The following is a 15603-nucleotide window of genomic DNA, read 5'->3' as shown; positions in this document are numbered from 1 at the left end:
CCGTGCAACATATCGTGTACATGCGAAGCCGCCGGTGTTCCAGCGTGATCACTGCTTCCACCCTGACGTCCACCTCAGCCTCCCTGGCATGAACGCACCACGAGAGCCCTGTGGTCGGTCTTTGAGTGCGTGACGCGCAGCCGCAAGATGGGTTCGATACACGTGAGATTCTGTGCGGCAGGGGAGTGCAGGAGGGAAATGAGGCCGGGCTTCCCTTCTTGGGCGACAGGAAGGACTGGTCGAGCGTGAGCTTGAAGTGAGTCGGCTAGCAGCGCGACAGAAGCTCCTCCAGCATCCCTGGAGAAACCGCGCGGTACTAGTACGATCGGCCTCACCACGATTTCATGACGTTCATGATATGCATGTGACTCAAAGTCAAAAGGCCACCTCCTGCCATGGCCGAGGATGTGATAAGTACCATCGGAGAGACGACCCTAGCTAGAATTAAGAGAATGGTATGCGCATTAATGAGGATGCGACGGCGTCCCGAGTTTATCCAGGTCGGAAATTGGCTCCCTGTGACAGCAGAGAGGGGGAAAGAAACTTTCAAAAAGAGCGGCGATTCCGACTCCAGGGAGCACGATAGGCGCCCTATATCTCGGACGTTTCAGATACCGGGAGATATATCTCCATCTCACCTCCCAACCTCCATCTCCAGTCTCTCTCTTTCCGCGGCCGCCATCCCAGTTGGGTCAATAAAAATGTCTGTTCTGACAAGGTAAGTACATCGACAGGTGCAGAGGCTGCGGGAAAGTCCCACGGAGCGCCCGGGCCGGGTGGAATGGCAACACTAGAGTAGCCGATCCGACACGTCGACTCAGACTCGAACGACACCATCATCTCGACGGAGCGATTCAACTATAAAGCCTCAGCCAAAACGTTATTCGTGTCAGCGGTTCGTCCTCACACTCCAGCTCCCCTCTTTCGTACCACTCACTATATCATCGAGCGTAGCCCACCATGACACAGATGCTCCCTCGACTGAACTGGGACATCCTCATCAACATCATAAACGTCATAGACAATCCTCGCGAGATCGTCAGATCTTTCATGTCCCTCAACCGTTATTTCTACCACGAGGGTGCCAAGGTTGCCCTTCAACGCCCCATCAGGCTTGACGAGCTAGATGTACTGAGGCTCTTCCTGCGCTTCGTCAAAGCCGAGAAGTGGACACGTTGTCGCTACATCCGCCATCTTTACTTTGCATTCGGCGACCCCGATGAATATGACGACAAACATGTGCGTCTCCTCGCGAAATTCATCGCCCGCTGCACGAAGCTCGAGACACTCCAGCTCGCCGGAGGCGGAGGAGACCTCTTCTTCGATCACACCGAACTCTGGGACGCCTGCACTACGCTCTCCTCCCTGCGAAATCTGCACATCTACGCATACTTCGGCATGGGCGTTTACAAGCTACTCCAGAAGCTTGAATGTACTCTTTCGAACGTCTATCTTCGGATAGAGGACCGCGAGGACTTCGACCTCGACAACGACGACTCAGCTCTCGACTGCTCACACCCCATCACGCTCTTCGCCAACCACCGCGACACCCTCGAGTCGCTCATTTGCGAGCATTGGTATGGTCTCGAGCACACGCCCACCGCCTTCTACGTCTACCCCAAACTACTCCGTCTCGCCATCGACTACGCCATCATCCGTGACGTCACCTCCCTCGTCCGCGCGTATCCCAACCTGCAATACCTCCGCTCCAGCACAGCCCAGTGCGGGTACAGCGTCGTGAGCGACGAAGAGAAGCGCCAGATCCGTGGTGAGAATCTCGACAGCCAAACCGGCCGCGGCGGGGTGTCGTGGCCGTGTCTGCAGGCCTTCTCGGGCGGCATCGACGAGCTTTACATACTCGGTCTCCCTGGACGCATCCGGCGCATCGAGTTCCAGACGGTCAGCATAGGGTGCGTCCTCGAAGGCGATGCGCTCCGGAACGAGATGCTCGAGGAAGTCCTGGCGCACGCCCAGCCGGAACATCTCCGGCTCGAATGCAACGACGTGCTCCTCGGGGACGCCCGGTCGGGCCTCGTCGCCGCCCTGCGCGGGGCCGGTGGGGAGAACCTCCGCTCGCTCTACGTCAAGGTCCGTCTCGTGTCTGAGGACTGCGACTACCACCAGATCTTTGTGAATGTCCCGTCGCCTTTCACCCGGAGTGGATGCTCACTGTCGAACTCCTCTACAGACGGAGCTTGCGACCTCTCTGCGAAGCACCCGCTTGGCGGTCCTCGACCTCGACGTGCGTTTTGGGAAGACGGGCCATCATCTACTTTCGATCGAGGGTATGGCGTCATCGGCAGACGAGTCGTGTTCTGACGGAGAAAGAGAGCGACGAAAGCGCGTCCGCGAACTCCGGGCGCGCTCGCCCGCGCCCCCGCCATTGACCGACTCTGAAGAATCGACGACGCGCATCGATCCCGACAAGTACCTGCGCGACCTGTGGGAGACCATCCCGACTCTGGATGAAGCCGTGATGCGGATCCAGAACCCACGGCGCGGGAGGCGCAACATGGGGTCCAGGACGGCGACGTTGTTGAGGGGCACGGCTCGGCGGGAGGATTGGCCGAATGAGTGGGCCACGATTCCGTGGGTGCCACACTGGCGTTGGGGCTGGTAGACGCGGGCGCAACATATTGTGTACATGCGAAGTCGCCAGAGTTCCAGCCATTGCTTCTATATCCGCGTCCACATCTCAGCCTCCCTGACGTGAACGCACCGCGGGAGCCCCCACGTGGTTGGTCTCCGAGTGCGTGATAAACAGCCGAAAGACGAGTCCAAGCCACGTATGGCAGGGGAACGGCGCTGGAGGGAATGAGGCCGGGCTTCAGTGGGGAGTCGTCGCCCAGGAAGCAAGTACCGGTCGAGCGTGAGTCTGAGGTAAGTCGGCTGGCGGCGCGACATCAGCTCTTCCAGTATCCCGACAGGAACCACGTTCCGTCCCGGGGGGTTGCGCGCTAGTACTATATATGCATGGCTCAAAGTGGGTCGAGAGGGAGCGGTGGAGTCTGGACCCGGGCGAGTCCGGACGAGGTATGTCCGTGGAAGCTGACCGTGATAGCTGCGATGTGGAGAGGGGAGAGTAATGCACAAGAGAATCTTAAGGGTGCCACATTCTCTCACGTTAGCCGTTCTGTCCACCGAGGAGGAGGTACTTAACCCCTTTTAGAAGGAGCGAGCTCTTGAGGCCGTCTTCAGACCGCACTATCTTATGGGCAGACCAGGCCGTACATTGTAAGCATCGTGTACGTGCACGGGGCAGGTTCACCGTTCAGGGCAGGGTAACTTGTAAGCCTCCTGGGGATGACGATATTCGCCGGTGACACGTGATCGCGCAGAGGCGCGTAAGAGGCGCCGTATTCGCCATTTGCCCGTGTTTCGCTTACGAAGGTGTATTCAAGCTTATCCAGCTTTTCTTCGCCCCTCTAACTTATACCTCTCTTGCATCTCTATATAACTCACCCTGGCCTCCCTATCGATTGTCGTTCTCCCCTCTCTCCGCTCTCCAGCCATAGCGTCTCGTCGCCTCCTCCAGGTCCGTGACGCCTCCGTCGTCGCGCGCGCTCTCTAACGGCTTTCCTTAGATCACTCGCGCACTCTCCACGGGGACTGCTGTAACCAGAATGCCTCCGGTATCAAAGCCCGGTCTTGACCACTACGACGTTGTCTTCATCGGTGGTGGGAGCGGTGGCGTCGCTGGCTCGGTATGTTCCCTTTGTTCGTCCGGCATGTCTATGCGCACATTCTCTCCTGCCCCACACCCGCGCGCGTGCTGCCATAACCAACCCGAAATGTTGCGTGCGTCGCTTCTGGTGGTCACGGCCATCCAGTCGCGCAGAAAGTGAGGGGTAACAGCTCGACTAAGGGGCTGCCCCAAACTCCCCTACGCATTTATTCGTCATTGTGTCATCGCGTGAATGCTCATTCTGGCGTAGCGCAGGGCAGCATCATATGGTGCCAAAGTGGCTCTCATTGAGAGCACGCACCGGCTGGGAGGAACGTGCGTGAATGTTGGTACGTGTTCACGATTTGCGTTGAGGCATCGTTCTAACGCTCCCTCTTAGGATGCGTACCTAAGAAGGTGCGGAAAATCCGCCACCCAGACTGCGCGGACTCTGAGAGGTCATCATTCAGATTATGTGGCATGCTGCCGACATTGCGGACAAGATTCGTCATCACGCGCCCGGCTACCAGTTCAAGGGCCCCGGTATCGGCGCCCCTCAGTTCAACTGGGCGACCTTCAAGCCTCAACGCGACGCATACATCAAGCGCCTGAACTCGATCTACGACAGCAACGTCGCGAAAGAGGGCGTCGAGTACCATCATGGCTTCGCGCGCCTCGTCTCGCCTTCCTCCGTCGAGGTCACGCGCCCCGACGGGACTAAGTACACGCTCGCCACGGACAAGATCGTCGTCGCCACCGGCGGACGCCCGACGGTGCCGAGCGAAGAGGAGATCCCGGGCGCGAGTCTGGGCATCGATTCGGACGGCTTCTTCGACCTCGAAGACCAGCCCAAGCGCGTCGCGGTCGTCGGCGCAGGCTACATCGCGGTCGAGCTTGCGGGCGTGCTACACACGCTCGGGAGCGAGGTCACGATGGTCATCCGCGGCGAGACCGTTCTCCGGTCGTTCGACCCCACGCTCGGGGAGGCGCTCACCAGCTGGATGAAGCACACCGGCATCAACTTCCACCACGGTGCTCACGTCGCGCGCGTTGAGGGTGAGAAGGGCGGCCCGCTGACTGTACATCTCAAGTCTGGCGAGAAGTTTGAAGTCGACACGCTCATCTGGGCCATCGGTCGGCACGCGAACACGGAGGGCCTCGGCCTCGAGCAGCTTGGAGTGAAGCTCGACAAGAAGGGCGACGTGATCGTGGACGAGTACCAGGAGTCGGGCGTGCCCGGCATCCTCGCGCTCGGGGACGTCGCGGGCAAGGCGCTGCTGACGCCCGTCGCGATCGCGGCCGCGCGCAGGCTGTCGAACCGCCTCTATGGCGGGGAGAAGTACAAGAGCGAGAAGCTGAACTACGACAACATTCCCACTGTAGTGTTCTCGTACGCCTTTCCTCGCTGGTGTGATTCTGCTATGTGCTGACGCTCCATGCAGGCACCCCACCATCGGTACGGTGGGCCTGACGGAGCCTGAGGCGCGCAAGAAGCACGGCGACGCGAACGTGAAGATCTACACGTCCTCGTTCCGCGCGCTCTACTTCTCGATGGTCCCCGAAGAGCACAAGGAGCCATCGGTGTACAAGCTCATCTGCGCAGGACCCGAGGAGCGCGTCGTCGGCATCCACATCCTCGGGCTCGGCTCGGACGAGATCATGCAGGGCTTCGGCGTCGCCGTCAAGATGGGTGCCACCAAGGCCGACCTCGACGACACCGTCGCGATCCACCCGACGTCCGGCGAAGGTGCGCGGACTTCTACTCTTATTCCATTCCTCCTCCTCTCCGTCCTTCCGTCTTCCCTTGCTTCCTGGCGAGGTGGTCCGTCGCAGTCCCCGGGGCTATATTTTTGGACCTTCTGCTTGCTTCTAGGGCACGCTCTCGAGCGGCCGCTGCCCGCTTGGGAGAACCCGCGCTGACTTTCCCTTTCCATTTGCCTTTGCAGAGCTCGTCACGATGCGGTGAGAGACGACCAGAACGCCAAACAAGACAACTGCGCCCCGCCCGTAGTCCGGCTCGTTGTTGCATGTACCATAGACACTCACGCCCCCCACCTCCGTCTCTATCCGTTCTCCTTCTCCGCTGGCCGCCAGCGCGCGTGACCGACTCGTCATCTTGCGGGGAAGGATCGGTAATCGAGACAAGTCAGCGTCAGGTCTCTTACCTCCGAACCGGACCTGTCTCGCTCGCTCGAGCCGTCTCCCCGCCCAGTCGACGGTTCCATTCCGTGACACATACACACCCGGCGCGCACGTGAGTTGGGTATGTGGGGTCACATATTGGATCGACCGACCGAGCCGAGCTATAATAAGCACGTCCATGAGCGGGGGAGAACGCGTATTTATAGAGGTCCGCAAATAAGCGTTATGTACGCGCACCGGCGGCGGGGAAACGACCCACGAGAGACGGACGTGGGCAGGGCCACAGGCGCGTCGCGGGAGGGGCGCGAGCTAGAATAAGGGGGTGCGCACGCCCGCGAACCCGTCGCGGTGCCCGGGGACTCGAGTTATATGGACTCGGACTGGGCCCGTAGGGGGCTGCCAACGATGTCGGACGGTCCACGGAGTCACGCGCAGGCGTCGGACGCGGAAAGCCTCCGCGCGGATCATGATCCCAACTTCCAAGTTCCGATTTCCAACTTAGCGCCGAGTCGCGAAGGTCGAGTTCGAACCCGCACACGCGCACACACTTAGTCTCCCCTAGGCATCCCATAGCACACACTGCAGCTGCACATGAAAAGGAGGCACCGCAGGGCCGTGGCGGCCCGCGCGGCGCGACGAAGGCGAATATATTACGACTATAAACGGCGGAGGGCACTCGGGAGTCGGGACTGACTGATCACTAACGGGCTCGTGTGCGGCGGGCTCGGGGGGTGCGGGTAACGATAAAACGATCCACGAGACGTCTGAGGGGAGGGCGCGGGGGCGATCCGGGGCTGGAGGGCGAGGGCGTGTAAATGTAAATCGGGGCCGGGAGTCGGGAGTCGAGAATCGGGCAACTGGAGCAGGAGCAGACACGGGATATATCCACAGTGCGCGAGGGGCGGAGGCGAAAGAGTCGGGCGGGGGTGCGGGAGGAAGGGGAAGGGGCGCGATGGGAAGAGATTCGAGAGCGATATGGTACACACGACGCGGGATGGGGGGCGATACGAAGACGGGATGTGATGTGATGCGATGCGCGATGCGATGCGATGCGATGGATGTGGTTGGGGGTGGGGAGGCACGCGTCTGGCGACGGACACGCAATGCGGGCGGGGTGGGTCCGAGAAGCAAAGTGGGCAACGGGGGGAGGTGGCCGCGGTGCATGGGGGGCAGCCACGCGGCCGATTACAACGGTACGGAGTAGACGCCGCGGCGCGAGGCGAGGCGGGCGGTGACTAGAGCCTGGGGGGCGAATACGGTATATGCAAGAGAAGGAGAAGTACACAGCATGCGACGACGACGATCGGATAACGGGAAGGGCGAGGGAGGGGAGAAAGAGTGTGGGACGCGCGGGGCGCGCAGGATGCCGGCGGGCTTTTGGCAGGAGAGGTATGGACACATGGACGGAGGGGAGGCATACACGGATGGAGAGGAGAGGGGGAGAGCGAGCAGAGCATCGTCCATATATGCACAGTAGAAGGTGGAGATTAGCGCGCCGGAGCAAGCGGGGTCGACGGCGGATGGCGATAGCGTATGAGGTGGAGGAATGTCGCCCGTCCAGCGGCGATACAGCGGGCGAAGAGTGGTGGGTTGGTGGAGGAGACAGCGGGCATCAGGAGGCGGAAAGCCGGTATATCACAGAGGGCGGAGGAGGGAGATGCGGAGGCGAACACCCGGGCGGTATAAAGCGGACGAGGGTAGGAAGAGAGGAGGGGGTTGCTTTGGGACCGGCTTCACTCCGCGCTGGGCGACGAGCCTCTAGTTTTGCACCTGGTATACTGGTATACACGGGTCGCGGTCCGCGCTCGACGCCAAGCAACGACGGGCACCGCTGGCCCGCAGAGGGTATCCTTGCCAGGCGTCCAAGAGAGCTCGGATCCGCGCGCTCAATCTACAGTGAGAGCGCGTCATCATCACGGGGTGTCGCGCCTGCTGATCGTCCTGCTCGCGAATCGTATGTCGTGGGGCTTGTCACCCAAGGGGTGATTCCCGTCCAGCGTCCCTCGGATGCCGCACGCAACACGCGGATATCGCATGTTGTTGAACAGACGCAGGGGAGGGTAGCGCAGGAATAAATGGGGCAAGGGTACGGAAACGGGTCGTCCGACCTCGGTTTCGACCTTGACCGGAGGGCACCTCGCGTCTTAGCTCGAAGGCTCCGCCGCGGGAGTGCCAGCCGCACTCTGGTCCTCCTTGTGATGTCTTGCGAACTTCTCAATCCCCGCGCTGGTCGCCGTGGGGCGGCGCTGCTCCTGCGAACCGCACTGGTCAGTCGCAACTCTAATCAGACACGACAAGAGTATGCTCACCTCATCATCCTCATCGTCGTCGTCGTCCTCCTGACCAGACTCGCCATCGGTTTCCTTAGGGCTGCCCTCGCTGTCTTCGTCATCACTGGTGTTGTTTGCACTGCTCTCCTCCGTATCGGGCGGATGCGCCTTCTCGGCAACAGGAACAGAGACCTCGCCCTTCGCTCCTGGAGTGACAACAGGAGCGGCACGCGCAGCCTCGGCGCTCTCACGACGCTCAACACCGGGGTGAATGAAGGTCTGGCTATTCGAGTGCGCGTGGTGGTGGCGGTGAGGGGAGGGGGCGGGGATCGCAACGGCCGTGGTGATGTGTTCGCTCGTGGCGGGAGCGGGCTTCGAGCCGTCGACTGCGACGGGGGTGCCAGGGGTTGGGGAAGACGCGGTCTGCTCTATTGAGACCTCGGCGATGGGCGCGAGCACGGTGGGTTCGACCTCCTGGACGGGCTCCGGCTGCGTCGTCTCCTCCCCTACGGCCTCGGCCACCTCAGCTGCCGGCTCCTCCTCCCCATTCGCCGCACTCTCCTCCGCCTTCGCCTTCGCCTCCGCTTCAGCCTTCTCGCGCTCCTCACGCTCCCTCTTCTCGCGCTCACGCTGCTCCTTCCGCTTCTTCACCCACGTCATACCGGTCCCGTCGTCTTCATCGGCGTCCGTCCTCGCCACCCCGGCCGCGTCGTTACCGGCCTGGAGGCGGGACCACATCGCATGCTGGCCGGCGCTCTTCACAGAGCCCATACCGCCGTAGCCCCATTCCACAAACTCGGGCTCGTCGGTCCTGGAAAAAAAAAGCACCACGTCAGCAAACCAGGAATCGTGGACGTTGGGAAAGGCGGAGTGGGAAAGCGTCGTCGCGCATCGGGAACGGAGGTACGCACCTAACGTTGTCGAACGGGTTCGCCGTCGACTTTCTCCTCTTCGCGCCGTACACCCGGCCGTTGAGCATCCGCGTCTGCTTCCGCGCGCCGTTCGCAGGCGCGGCCGCCCCCGCCGCCCTCGGCGCGGGCTTGTTCCTCTCCTTGCCCGAGAGCGACGTCAGGCTCTGGGTGCGCTCGAGCGGCACGCCCCCGCTCCCGCTCCCGCCCCCGCCGAAGAGCATGAGCCGCTTCTTCTTGCTGAGCGGGAGACCCACGCCCGCGCCCGCAGCGCCCTCGGACGTCCAGCGGTGCAGGGGCGCACCAAAGTCCGAGTTCCGGCGGGCCTCGTGCGCGCCCTCGCGCGAAATTGAGGAGTCGCGCGAGCTCGCGGCGGACACGACGGCGCCGCCGCGCCCGCGCGGGAGGTCGAGCGACGCGGTGGAGTCGATCGAGGACGTGCGCGGGAAGAACGAGGGCGACTTGGGCGTGCTGCGGCCGAGGAGCGGTTTGAGCATCTTGGACCACCGTCCGCGGCGCGGCGAGTCGGGGAGAGGGGCGGCGGCGGCGGTGGCGAGGGGTGTCAAAGGCGAGAGGGGGACGGCGTCGTGGGCCGGGTCGGCGAGCTGGGCGGCGGTAGGGGTCGCGGGGCTGCAGGCGTCCGGATTTGGGCTCGAGGGGTCGAGGAGGAGGGAGTCGGGGGCGAGGGGCCGACGGCATATCCGGGGACTCGAGGTCGCACCGACGGGGGATTTGGGGTCGAGTGACGTGCTCACGGAGGGAAGCGCTGAGAACATGGCGAGCTGCTCGGCGGCGTCGTCGTCGTCGAGGAAGACGGGGGGATATGGCCCGTCCTCCTCTTCGTCGCGGCGAGGCTCGGGGAGGGGGGCGAAGCGTATCCGGCGGACGGTGCTCGGGTTGGAGCCGGCGCGGGCCTTGGAGTGGGAAGCGCGTTTCGGGTCGCGGGGATGTGAGGGCCCAGGAGAGGGAGATGCGGACTTTGCGAAATAGTCGGAAGACTCGCCGGGGGCAGAGGAGGAGGCGGAGGAGGAGAGGGAGGAGTTGGAGGGGACGAGGGCGGGGAGGGACGCTGGATGGAAGGCGGGAGAGGCAGCGGGAGAGGGGTTGAGGAGGATGCCCTGGCGGGGCATGGGGGCTGGGTACTGGACGAGCATGGCCATCGTGGGCGCGCTCGATGGTGGGAGAGGGCAAGCTGAGGAGTGGAGGCCTGGGCGGCAGGAGAGGGAGGGGGAGAGAGAGAAAGGCGGCGAGGGAGTAGGGCAGCAAGTAGGATAAGTAGGCGACAAGGCCACGGGATAAAAAGAAGGTAGCAGTGGCTCCGCGTCCCTCTGCCGCCGACCTGCGTCCCCAGCGCTCCCGCCCCAGCTGCCAAGCTTGCCCGCGCTCCCCGGGGTCCCGCCCTCTGCGGCACGTGCGCCTCTTCTCTTCCCACCTTGTCCTTCCTCCTCTCCTCCTCCCCGCCCTGCGACCGGCCGCGCGCCATCGCCGCCGTCCACGCCGCACCTGCTGTGTGCCACGCAGAGCCTGCCGGGCACGCGAGGGTGGGCTCTGGGCCGCCAAGCTGACCCTCGATCCCCCCTGGCGACGCTCGTTTCCGCTCGCAACTTTCCGTTTCACGTCCATCCTTGCGGAGGCGCTGTGCAGCCAGCGCCCATCGCCCACAGATCTCTCCACCGTCCGGCTTCTTTCCCTCGCCCGACTTTCTTCCGCCAGACCCTCGCCCACGGACATGTGCAGCGCTCCGTCTTTCTCGTCCTCGCCTGGGGTAGGTGCTATGATATGTTGTGTCCCCTGGCTAGGTGAAGGCGCGGTGCCCCTCACCATACCCCGCACATGCACAGCAGGCGTCTGCGATCGATCCGGGGCGACGTGGCGTCCCTGATATTCCTGCCATTTCGAGCGAAAGCCCGCCTCCGCGCCCCCGCCCCCGCCTCGGTCTAGGCTCCGCCCGACGGAGCACGGAGCATGTCCCTAGGCCCGTCCAGCTTGCCATGACCTCCCCCTCCGTCACCTCGTCTATGCACAATAGCTCGAGGGTCGAGACCGGCGTTGACGCCGTACGTGGACGCTGTTACCTGTACGTGTTCTTGGCTGTCTGTGTGCCTGTGCTCCGCCTACTCACCGTCTTGTCTTGTGACCGGACGATGGCAGCCACTCAACCCCGTCTGCACCGCCCCTGCACCTCCTCCGTGACTACCAGTGTGAGACCTCGACTCATCCTCCTCCCACGAGCGCTCTTGGCCGAGTACCCTCCATTACTTACCACCCTGCAACCTTGTTCGAATCTCCCGCCCGCGCGCGTACGTACTGTACTTACCCAAAAACAATGCACACCGCCCGTCCTTCGCGCTATCGCTGCGCTCATTTCGCCATTGACCGACCGGACGCGCGCTCTTCGAAATTCCCGCCCGGACTTGAAGCTTGAGGGTGCGCAGCTGCCGTGCTATCGATCCCCGAACCGGGCACCGGCCCCACCCCCGGTCCGTCCCCAATGCCCGCCAGTCTTCGTCGTCGTCTTCCAACTGTGTGCGGTTGATCACTTGCTGTTCTACGATCCGGATTCTGAACGGTGAACACCTGCTCCGTTTCCACCGTTCCACCGACTCACGATACCGCTTCTACCTACCGAAACGCAGCTCGGGACGTGCGGCGACCTAGGTTCTCTTCTCCGCCGTGACGTGGCGTGGCTTCGCGAACGGCCCATCGCTGCGTCATCGGCGCCATGGCGTTCAGTATCGTTTCACCTCCGCAGGCGTCTCAGAAAGCGCGCTGACCGCGGCGCAGCACACCCCTGCGCCTTTCCGAGGGAAGCCGCGCCAGCTTCTGGCTCTTCGAAGGCCGTCCACCTCACCAAGCTCACGAACGCGCCAGAACGCACTCACGTGAGTGCGCCCACGTCACACCCCGCAACGTGTCGCAAGTTCGTGTCCCGCGCCCGAACCAACCCAGGCTCGAGAAACGAATTCGTCAGAGGCTTGTAGGTTGAATCAAACTCGCGTCCGCGATCGGCGCGTCCTCAGCGCTGCGTATTTGTCTCCTTGGCCAAGCCCGGTGCAGCGCGCGCAGTGCACGTCGCCACACGTCGATCGAGGACACGAATTCGTCGACGCCCCTCGTTTGGGTGCCCCCCAGCCACCATTCCGCGCACCGGTGCACACGAGCCAAGCAAACCCCAACCCAGGCGGCCGCGCGCGCGACCCCGATGACGCACCACCCCGTATCGAGCCTCGATTGTCGCTCTCCACAACACCCATACTTGGGCGCCATACGCGTGTCGAGGCCCTCGAAGATCGTATCGACGCCGGGGGAAGGCGAACTGATTAATGATCACTGATCAGCCGGTGGCTCGGGCTCGAACGTCGACGTCGCATCGGTTGGACGCACGCTGCGCCCACAAAGACCTACGCACGCCGCGAACCCAACCCCGTCGCCGTTTCTCGTTCGTTCGCGGGCGCGCACGTTCGCGCGACTCGGGCGGACCGACCCCTGGTTCAGAACCGGTGCCGCTCAGCGCTCGAGCGCCCATGATTCATCGACATCGAGACACCGCGGGGTCCGTCACCCCGATACCGCGGCGCTGCAGCTCTGGCCACCCGATGGGTCGTGGTCGGCCTCGTGCCGCGCCTGGCGCGTCGTCGTCGCGGAGATTAAGGGCTCGTTGGAACCCGGTGCGTTCGTTTGTCCGCCCTCTCCTGGGCCCCTCCTCCCCGATCGGCCACCGGTTTGGAGGGCACGATAGGGTTGCGCGTGTCGACCGCGCCGAACGCGCGGTTGGCGCCTGGTCGTCCGTCTCTGTCGAACCTTGTCGACCTGAAGAGCTTCGAAGCCACCGCCAAGCCTCTGGAAGACCGAGTGCTAGCGCTAGCGCTGTGTACGGGCGACGGAAGGCTTGTTCCTCGTCGGCGCCGCAGCCCGACGCGCTCCGCCCGCGGGTGCAGTGTGGCGGACAAGATCCCTCGAGTGACAGGTTGTAAGTAGTACCAGTACTTGCTGTGGCAGTCCTTCCTTTGCCTGGGGCCCCTAACCTAGCCTAACCTCCTCGCGCGTCGACCCCGGGTCTGGGCCTGAGACCGGGAAACCCGCCACCCGAGAGCGCGCACCAGGCTACGCGCCGCCCAAGGTTTTCGACCCGCGTCCTGCCCACCGTTCTCCGCCGCCAGCTGGTCTGGCGACCCAAGTGGAGCACGCCATGCGCGGCGCCGCCCGCCTCACTGACGGCCTTCCAGCCGGCGTCCCCGGCTAGCGCGAGAACGCACTCTCCAGGGCCAGTTCGGTACGCGCTGCCAGAGCGGAGAGCGTCGCGCGGCTTTGTACGGCAGCGCCGGCATCGGGCCCGCGCGTACGCCGTCCATATCGAACCGCGCAGGCCTCGGAGGCTCAGACTCAGAATAGAAAACGTCTTTGACTCTCTCCAGACCTCCAGAACGCGGAACGCTTTCTCGAGCGCCAAGTTTGCGACCGTGATGCAGTCTGGACTGTGATCGCGGCCCGCACGCCGCGTCCGCGATTCTCTCGGAGCGCCCGCGATAGCAGGTGCGCAGTGCGCACGTAAGTACGGTCGACGTCGTCGACAAATGCACGGCTCTCGACTCTCGACTCTCGAACCTCGAGCTCGACGTCCGAACCGAACGTCGTCCTCGCGCTCGCGTCCTCCTGCCACCCTGCTCGCGACCGTCACGGCTGGCCAGAGTCCAGCCTGGGCCCGCGCGACCTCCACCCGAGAGTCCCAGGCTCCCGGGACTCTCCGCTCACCGCCATCACCGCCACGTTCGCGTTCGCGTTCGAACCTCACGTCCACACAGCCGACGCGCGTTGCTCGGCAACCGCGGCGGTACTTGTACTTTCCGAGTTTCTGTTGTACGCCACGCGCCCGAAATCCCGTCGCGGGGCGGTCTCGATTTCAACGTCCAACCTCGCGCGAGAGCGGACTGCCAAAGAACGAGACTTCCAAGGTTGGCGCACGAGCTCTCGAGACTGAGTGCCAGTGGCGCTCCACGCGCGGCCGGAATCCGCGCGGGTGAACCGTGCGCGCGACGGCGCGGAAGCTTAAAAGGCTCGTCCCGCGCCTCGTGTCTGGGCGCGCGGCCCGATGTCGTCACCCCTCGCGCTTCGGGACCACGTTGGCGACGCCCGCGGCGGCGCGGCGGCCAGCTGGCTGCAGGGACGGAGGGCTCGACTCCGAGGCTCGAGCGCGCGAGCGGCGGCAGTGAATGGACGGCGGCCACGACGCGCACGTGCGTCGTCCCCCGGACCTCCGCGGCCTGCAGGCTGGCTGGCCGCTGTGGGCTGCGGCCGCGCGACGTTTTTTTTTCTGGGCGGCAGGCGCGCAGGGACGCGCGCGAGGGCCATCAATTGCGGCAAAATCGCAATGGTCGGGCGGGGCGGGGACGGATCCCATCTGGCCGTCGAACGTCCGACCATCAGCGTGCGCCAGCGCATCCCGACGGCGAGTTCCGCGCGCGGGGAGCGGGACCCGGAGGACCCCGGGGGGAGACGGACTCGTATTCTTGGACGCGGGCGGTGACTAGTTGACTTGTGGTAGGTGCTCGTGCGGTCGGCGAATGCTGCCAGCAGCTGCTGACGCGCCCGCCCACTGCGCGGTCCGACGGTGCGCGCGGGTGTCAGCGCGGTGGGTAAGTACATAAGGGCATCCACTCGTCGGACGACCAAAGGCGTACGCGTCCCCCGCCGAGTCCCAACGGCACACTGCCACCACCAGGGCCGGGAGAGGGCCCACTAAGTACCGCCGCGGGCTGCGAAAGCCAAGGTGGTGGGATTGGACTTGAAGCGGGGCGACGTCGTGCGCACTACCGGCCACGGGCGGCGGGACGGCCGGATGCGTAGGGATTCATCTGCGCCTGAGCGCGGTTGTCCTACGAGAGGGCTGGTGATGATGGTGGTGATGATGAATTCTAACCGGAATACAACTGAGTCCATACATAGAGCTAATTATGTACGAGTCTGTCCTGCGAGCTAGGGCGACATCAGGCTCTCTCGGTCGCTCAGCAAGTATTCCCCTCGACGGAACTGTCAACAGCGCTCGGGCCACCCGCGAGAGCCCGCACGTACTTACGAGCGACGTCTCGAGTGCTCGGAGCCGTTCGAAGCCTCGGAGCCGCGGTGGCATGATGAGGCCATCTGATGCCTTTCTCCGTCGCCGGGACTCGGAAGTATTGCACAGCACAGCACTGACTGGAGATGACAGCCTCTTGACATCCCCCGCAGACGCGCTCACTCAGCAGCGAGATCGGAGGCTGGAGCGGGACGACGCCGCCCTGGATTCGGTCTTTCCCGCTCCGAAAACGACGACGCAGGCGGGTGGACCGTGGTGGGTCGAACTGAGACCCTGATGCAAGACTGAGTACTGAGTTCTGAGTTCTGAAGCTGGAAGTTGCTAGCACTCGCCATTGGCGTCTGGCGATTCACCCGGGTCCGCTGCTGGAGGGCGTCCGGAGTCCTGAAAGCGGCCTAACACGCCTGAAGGAGCCAGAAGCCCGCACGGGCCGCGCCTTGGCATCCGACCATCCCTTCGACGTTGGGGTTCGCGATGAGCGCGGCGTGATGGTCGTCGGAGCCGCGCACCGGCCCTCGGGTGTGCGCGCAGGAGTGGGAGAGACGG

The 15603-nt window shown here is 63.8% G+C and overlaps 3 protein-coding genes across 3 annotated transcripts; 2 read left to right on the top strand and 1 right to left on the bottom strand.

The window, feature by feature from the left end:
* Window positions 1-960: 960 nt before the first annotated feature.
* Window positions 961-2620, top strand: BXZ73DRAFT_81248 (uncharacterized protein; the record flags this gene model as incomplete). Its single annotated transcript, XM_048023468.1, has 2 exons — window positions 961-2088; window positions 2189-2620. The coding sequence occupies 2 exons, from the start codon at window positions 961-963 to the stop codon at window positions 2618-2620; spliced, it is 1560 nt and encodes a 519-aa protein (XP_047873059.1).
* A 1003-nt stretch (window positions 2621-3623) lies between these two features.
* Window positions 3624-5630, top strand: BXZ73DRAFT_92562 (glutathione reductase; the record flags this gene model as incomplete). Its single annotated transcript, XM_048026397.1, has 5 exons — window positions 3624-3704; window positions 3936-4010; window positions 4135-5054; window positions 5107-5411; window positions 5611-5630. The coding sequence occupies 5 exons, from the start codon at window positions 3624-3626 to the stop codon at window positions 5628-5630; spliced, it is 1401 nt and encodes a 466-aa protein (XP_047873058.1).
* Window positions 5631-7950: 2320 nt separating this feature from the next.
* On the bottom strand, window positions 7951-10144 carry BXZ73DRAFT_81246 (uncharacterized protein; the record flags this gene model as incomplete). The annotated part of the gene is made up of 3 exons (XM_048023467.1): window positions 7951-8058; window positions 8116-8887; window positions 8988-10144. 3 exons carry the CDS (start codon window positions 10142-10144, stop codon window positions 7951-7953), a joined length of 2037 nt encoding a protein of 678 aa, XP_047873057.1.
* Between the last annotated feature and the right edge of the window lie 5459 nt (window positions 10145-15603).

Source organism: Epithele typhae (assembly GCF_022376455.1).
Source record: "Epithele typhae strain CBS 203.58 chromosome Unknown BXZ73scaffold_76, whole genome shotgun sequence".
Taxonomy (NCBI): domain Eukaryota; kingdom Fungi; phylum Basidiomycota; class Agaricomycetes; order Polyporales; family Epitheliaceae; genus Epithele; species Epithele typhae.
Note: the sequence above shows the minus strand (reverse complement) of the source record. Positions and strands in the feature narration are given on the sequence as shown.